The sequence below is a fragment of the Plasmodium reichenowi genome, chromosome 9 (assembly GCF_001601855.1).
Source record: "Plasmodium reichenowi strain SY57 chromosome 9, whole genome shotgun sequence".
NCBI lineage: Eukaryota > Apicomplexa > Aconoidasida > Haemosporida > Plasmodiidae > Plasmodium > Plasmodium reichenowi.
The window spans coordinates 464,031-471,738 of record NC_033654.1 but is presented as its reverse complement, the minus strand read 5'-3'; the positions used below and the strand labels follow the sequence as shown (position 1 = coordinate 471,738).

The window sequence follows — 7,708 nt, the reverse complement described above, 5'->3', positions numbered from 1 at the left end:
AATAATTATATTTATTTATATATAATAAAAAAATATATAATTATATATATAAATATTAAAAAAAAAAATTTTTTTTTTTTTTTTTTTTTTTTTATTTTAATTTTTTTTTTTTTTTTTTTTTTTTTTTTTTTTTTTTTTTTTTTTTTTTTTTTTTTTTTTTTTTTTTGTTGTTGTTTTGTTTGTATCATCTTTAATACGTGAAAATAATTCCTCCTTCTTATCCTTCGTGTTGTTTTTTTTTGTTTTGTTCAAATTATATATTTTGTAAAATATAAATTTGATTATTCATTTTTGGTTATATTTTTGTCTTGTTCCAATTTGTATTAACAAAATGAGAATATGTTATTTAAGAGGGACCTTATTAGGCATAATAACAATTCTTTTATGGTCTAGGATTTACAAAGTTTATGGTATGGATTCCTTATTTTCTTTTAACAATATGTTACCTATGTATAACATTTTAAAAGGGAGCCATCATGTAAGTATGAGTGATTTGAAGATCAGCAGGAGTTATTTATTTAAAGAGCCAAAGAATATAAATATCGATTTGGCTTTGTCTGCTTTAAAAGGTATAGATAGAGAAAATAGGAATACGTTTGATTATAAAAGTAAAAATAATGATGATAATAATACAAATGTAGAAAGGATTTTATGGAATAAAATGAATAAGGATGATTTTATTTATTCAAAATTGGAGGTAGATGATGATAAATTAATAAAAGGATTGCCCGATATATTAAATATAAATAACATTCGAAATGATATAAAAAGGAATATGTTAACGTATTTAAATAATTATAGATATGATAATGAAAATATGGAAATAATATCTAAAGGAGAAAATAAAATACCATATATATATAATAATATATTATTAATATTATTAATATTTTTCATGTATCTTTTTTGTATTAGAATATTATATGATGGATATAGAATAGGAAAACTTGTAGCAAAGGATTTTATACCAAAAATATCTACATTATTTATGTTTTTTGTATTATTAAAAAGTACATTATTATTATTTCCACCTGTATTATGTGTATTACTTTGTATATTTTTGACATTTTATTTTTATACAATATCAATGAATTCTTGTCAGGATATATACTTTTTAGATTTTGGAAGAATAAAAAAGGAGCCTATAGGTTGGATTTTTATAGTGTTTTCTCATTCTATTTTATTGGGCAATATTATATATCACTTATTATTTCGACCTAGTGTATTTATATATTTACATAATTGGATAGAGAATTATTTGATTGAACACATTTTATGTGTAATTATTTTAATAGTAATATCTATTTTTATCTTTTTTTTAATGATAAGTAATATATTTCCAGCTACCAAATTACAGAATTTTGTTTTTTCCTTTACGTCTTCTTATTTTCTTTTATCATTTTGTTCTTATGTTTATAATTTATTCGTTTTACTAATGTATGATAAAACAAAGAGGTTCAACATAATTCAAATAGAGCCTTATATGTTCTTTTCATCTACTAGTATTTTTTCATTTAATTTTCCTAATTCTTTTATTTTGTTGTGTCTTTTTTTAATGACATTCTTACCATTTATTATACCCAAACATAAGCTTGGTAAAAAGAAAAGAGGAGGGGAAAAAATGAAGAAAAAAAAAAATGACCTGAAGGAACCAAATTATAGGGCATACGACATGATCTTAAATTATTTTTCATAAAGACTAATAAGATAAAAAAGAATGACATATAAAAAAAAAAAAGTATATATATATATATATATATATATATATATATGTATATTTTCCTTTTTAATGTTGCAAATGTGGACATAATAAATTAAAATTTCTGCATGATTATTAAAAAAAACTATTAATATATAAAAACTTAAAATTTCCTAAAGACGAAATTTTTTTTTTTTTTTTTTTAATGATAAATATAAAAATATTAAAATATATATATATATATATATATAATTCATGTTTTGTTTATATGTTTGTACCTTTATTTATATAAAGGTTCCTTCTGAATTATATATAATAAAATAATAATACATATAATATGTACATATAATAATATGTACATATATATATATTTAATGCGGGATTAATATTCTTAATTCTATATATGTCATTGAAAAATAAGCACCACGTAATATAAAATATATAATATTGTATATATATTATTTATATTTTTTTATTTTTCATTTATTTTATGAATATTAAAAAATATGTACATATTATATATATATATATATATATATATATATGTATATATTGTATAAGTATATTTTTATATTTGCATTGTTAAAAAATATTGAATAAAATAAAAATATATCCATTTTAATGTAGAAAGGAAAAGAAGAAATTATGTTTATAAAAATATATTTTTTTATATAAATATATGTTTATATGTATGATATGAAACGTTAAGATTGTGATAAATAAATAAATAAATAAATAATATATATATATATATATATATATATATATATATATATAAGTATATTTGACATGAGCATTTTGTAAATTATAAATAAATAAATATATATATATATATATATAATTTCAGTTCTTTTAATTTTTTTTTTTTTTTTTTTTTTTTTTTTTTTTTTTTTTTTTTTTTTGGTAACATGTTTATATAGGGTATGATAAAAGAAAAATTTTAAGAACAATGAGAAAAACATGTGAAGTATGTAAAAATAAAACGTTTCAATATGTCTGTCCTTCTTGTGAAATAGTATATTGTAGTGTTGAATGTTATAAGTTACATAATTCATCTTGTGTTAAAACCTTTTTAGATAACCAGGTGAATGAAAATATAAAAAATAACGAATTGACAGATTTTGATATAAAGGAATTTAAATTCAAGTTGAAGAAATTTTATAACTTACAAGATGAGGCTGATCATAAGAATGAGAGCTTCAATTTTAATGGGATAAATGGGTATAAGTCCCCTGAAAAGAAACAAGGCAAGAATGATGATGATGATGATAATGATGGTGATAATGATGATGATAATGATGATGGTGATAATGATGATGATAATGATGATGATAATGATGATGATGATAATGATGGTGATAATGATGATGGTGATAATGATGATGATAATGATGATAATTATAATGATGATAATTATAATGATGATAATTATAATGATGATAATATAAAATCGATGAAAGATTGTGGGCACCTAAAAAAATGGTACATAAGCAATAAACGATATAAAGTGTTAACTGAGCTAGCTTTAAAAGATGAAATAAAATTAGAGAATTTAAATGAAAAAGAAAAGAAACAATTTTTCTCATTCATAAAGAACAATGATATGAACTTATATATAGAAGGTTATGAACCATGGTGGTTAAAATGTGTTATAAAAAAAATGAAGATACCTAAGGAACACATTTGTTGTATTAAGAAGGTTAATGATAATGTAATATATATAATTATAGAAATTATATATGGATATTGTTATTTACATCGTATATATAATAAAAGTATTAATAATAAAGAATTTTGTTATAATTTATTATATATATCAGATTCTTTAAATAGATTTAATATTCCACAAACAAATGTATTAAATACAATTAATAATATATTTAATAAAATAATTGAAAATGATGAATTAATAAGAGAAAAAAATGTTTTATATAATGTAATTACAGATGTAACAAAAATATTAAACTTAAAAGAATTAATACTTCGATGCTTGTATGAGAGTAAACAAATTTTCAAAAAAGAAATTCATAAAATTCAATTATATAAAGAAAAATTATGTAAAAAAAATAATATTACTACTAAAATTGTTCAAATCATGCAAGAAGAAAAATTATTTAAATATGTAAATAAAAAAATTAAATTCTTATATTCTTATTCTTATTATCATTTCGATAATTTTCAAGATATACATAAACACCTTACAAATTTTTATAATGAACACAAGAAGTTTGTAATACACAATGAAAAGAGGGAGATCACCTTAGAGAAGCGATGAGCAAGGACCACGGGCACACCACATAAATATATAAATAAATAAATAAATAAAAAAAAAAATAATATATATATATATAATATATATATAATATATATATATATAATATATATATAATATATTTATTTATTTATCTATTTATTTATTTAAACATTATATAAATGTTTAAAAATAAAAAATTACACTAATGTTTTATTTATTTTTTCTTGTAACTATCCTTCCCAAACCTTAAGCTAATTTATACATTTTAATTTTTTTTTTCTTTTTTTTTTAAATATATTACATATGGGAGTGTATGTTTATATTTAGTCTCTTAATTTTTGGGAAAGAGCTATTTCTGAATATATTTTTTAAATCATAAATAAGATATATAAATATTGCAACGCATATTTTTCCTTTTATAATAATAAGATATATATTGTTTATTAAAACGATAAAAAAAAAAAATATATATACATATATATATATATATATATATATGTTATCATGTGCTATAAATTGGCTTTTCTAAAAGAGCTAAAGAAATAGAACAAACATAGAAATACATTAATCATACATATATACATATATATATATATATATATATATATATATATATATATATATTTATTATATATGTGTGTGCCCCTCTAGGTTGTCACATAATTTTTTCTATATAACAAAGTTGGTTGTTTTATTTTTATATAATTATGTTAAGCTCAAGATATGAGGAGAACGAGAACATTCTTCGTGTTACTAGTTCATGTTGGTTAAGCAAAGAAAAAAACTGTGAAATAATAAAAAAAAAAAAAATAAGTTGGAATAATAGAAATGAAAGGATCTATACTGATTTTAATATATGTACCACTTCTATTATTACTCCTATATTAAAATTAAGAAACGATTTAGAATGTATTAGTGAGAATAAGAAAATAAATAGACAAAGGGAAAATAGATATATATATGAAGAGGAAGAATTATTAAATATAAATAATGATGATGAAATTACTTCAATTTTATATAGAAGTAAAGCATTCAATGAAACGTGGTTACATATAAATAACTATATGAATTGTTTTATATATAATTATTTAAGTAATATTATAGATAAAGAAATAAATTTCTTAAATACAAATTTATGTTTAAAAGATGATAAGATCTCCTTATTGATTCTAAAGACCCAGACGTGTCCTTTTTCTAACTTGCTACAATATAAAATTATATGTGACAAGTTGAAGTTATTAAATAATTGTAGCAAGAATAAAACAAGAGGGAGATCTATACAGGAACAAGAAGATAATGTGTATGATGGTAATAATAATAATAAAAATAATGATGGTAATAGTAGTAGCAATAATAATAAAAAAAATAATGATAGTAATAGTAGTAGTAATAATAATAATATAAATTATACATATAACAATCTTGATGATCATCGCTTTTATTATAAAAATAGTTATGGCCAATTATATAAATATACAATGCTAAAAAAAGAAAAGAAAATAATTTCTTGCATTATTAATGTATATTCTAATGATAGTGTAGAAAATATAATTATCCGTATTATAAAAAAAGTGAATTCGAATTTTTTTTTAAAGGTTGATCGAAATAATATGAATGAATTATTTAATCAGATGTGTTGTCAAAAAAAGAGAAAAAAAAAAAAAAGTGTTTTAATTATTTTTATTAAAGATTATTTAAAATTAAAATCATCCATATTTAGTGCTTTCTTATTATATCTAATGCATTTAAAAGAAATATATTTATTAAATATAAGTGTTATCATAACAAATAATTGTATTTTATCTGGTCTTAATAATCTGGATTATTTTATAAAGAAAAATATTTATGTTAATATATTTAATTTATATATAAGCTATTATACATTAATTCAGAATATGATATTTAATCCTATTTTTAATAATGTACTTTTTAAATTAAAAGAGTATTATATAATCATAAATAATTTACTTGTATTAAATAATGGCATAAATTTTTTAAAAATAAAATATTTCTTTTATATGTTTATAAAAGATTTTTATGATAAAAAACTTTTGTCTTTCTTAAATATACCCTTATCCTATTTCCTTGTTCAGAATCAAAATAGAGATGATGTTATAATGGAATATAAAAGAAAAAAGAAACAGAAAAAAATAAATAAAACGTACAAGCAAAGCTTTAATATGTTTAAGAGAAATATATTAGATTCTTACAATATGTTAAATATTAATGAGCTATACAAAACATTTTTAATTTTATTTTGTTCTAGTAATTTTTTTGAAAAACACATAAATTATTTGAAGAATAAAAATTCATACAATTATAGATATATTCTGCATATCATCGATACATATAAAAAGGAAAAAAATCATATTATTCTTGTTGAACGTGACACATTGTGTCATGGAAAATATAAGGAACATATGGATAATATAAAAATAAGACAAAAGAAAAGAGACACGAATAAATATAATAATAAAAGGAAAAATAATTATTTAGATCAATCTTGTACAAATTATAAAACATTAAAAAAAAGTAAGAAAAGTCAAGAAACAGATAGGAAATATGTAGAAGAACAAAATGATAACTATGTAAATAATAATAAATTAAAAAATGATAATAACAAAAATGTACCTTTTTACAATTGTATAAAAGATTTTTATATTAACCACATAAACAATAAAAATAATTCTTTACATGTTAATAATATTAATAATGATGATAATGTAATAAATCATATAAGTCAAATATCACCAAAGCATCATCAAAATAAAATATCACAACATGAGACCTTTTCTATCTCCGCGTCACAACTTCTTATAGTATCAAATGATAATATAAAGAAGAAATTAAAGAACGATGAAAATTATAAAAATTATTATTTCCAAAAATACGCAGCATTTAATCTTACCGAATCCTTAACACCAATAAATAAATTATTACATAAAGATTTTGAAGATGATTGTAATACTTTAAAACAATATATTATTAATAATTTATCTAGACATATGGCACAGGATCATCACATCAACCCTTTAAATATATTAAAAATAGAATGGGAAAATAACGAATTTTTATTAATATATAAATATGAACGAATGATAAAGATGTTCAAAGAATTTATGTCATGTAAAAAGGTAGATACGAAGAATAATCATAAAAAAAAAAATCATACTAATAGTAAAAATAATAAACATGATAGTTATCATTATAATAATTGTAATGACAAGAATAAGAAAAACTGCTTAAAGAAAAAACAAGAAAATGTCTCTGACGACAATAATGTAAATCATTTAGAAGAAGATGATGAAGAAGAAATGAACAATACGAAAAAGAGTATATTTTTATATTATTATAAATTATTAATGAAATCTATAAGTTTAAAAATGATTAAATTTATATACAGAAAAAATAAATATAATATATGTATCAACATAATTAATATTATTTTAAAAAACATCCCCACCTATTCTTCTTTATGTAAACGAATAAAACTTATGATTCAGATGTTTAAAAAGTATGAACAGAAATATTTTATACATAATTATCATGATCTTAAACAAGCAAATGATGATATAGAAAAGGAGATAAAGCAGACATTAAATACATTATGTGATATTTTAATAAATTTGTATATTAACAAAATGGATGTATTAAAAAAAATATTGAATGATATCTATATCTTTATAGAAGATATGTCTTATATAAATAAATTAGAAAATTATATATATATGCAAGAAAAAAATAATAAAAAATAT

At 18.9% G+C, this 7,708-nt stretch overlaps 3 protein-coding genes across 3 annotated transcripts in view; all 3 read left to right on the top strand.

Annotated features, from left to right (window-relative positions):
- Positions 1 to 331: 331 nt before the first annotated feature.
- On the top strand, positions 332 to 1,696 carry PRSY57_0910300 (putative membrane protein; the record flags this gene model as incomplete). Its single annotated transcript, XM_012907343.2, has 1 exon — positions 332 to 1,696. The coding sequence occupies one exon, from the start codon at positions 332 to 334 to the stop codon at positions 1,694 to 1,696; it is 1,365 nt and encodes a 454-aa protein (XP_012762797.2).
- Positions 1,697 to 2,648: 952 nt separating this feature from the next.
- On the top strand, positions 2,649 to 3,974 carry PRSY57_0910200 (hypothetical protein; the record flags this gene model as incomplete). The annotated part of the gene is made up of 1 exon (XM_012907342.2): positions 2,649 to 3,974. One exon carries the CDS (start codon positions 2,649 to 2,651, stop codon positions 3,972 to 3,974), a length of 1,326 nt encoding a protein of 441 aa, XP_012762796.2.
- A 686-nt stretch (positions 3,975 to 4,660) lies between these two features.
- Positions 4,661 to 7,708, top strand: part of PRSY57_0910100 (hypothetical protein) — a gene marked incomplete at both ends in the record, with an annotated part of 4,737 nt that continues 1,689 nt past the window's right edge. Inside the window, one exon of the mRNA XM_012907341.2 lies at positions 4,661 to 7,708. This exon is cut by the window's right edge and continues 1,689 nt beyond it. Within this exon, the coding sequence (XP_012762795.2) occupies positions 4,661 to 7,708 (3,048 nt within the window).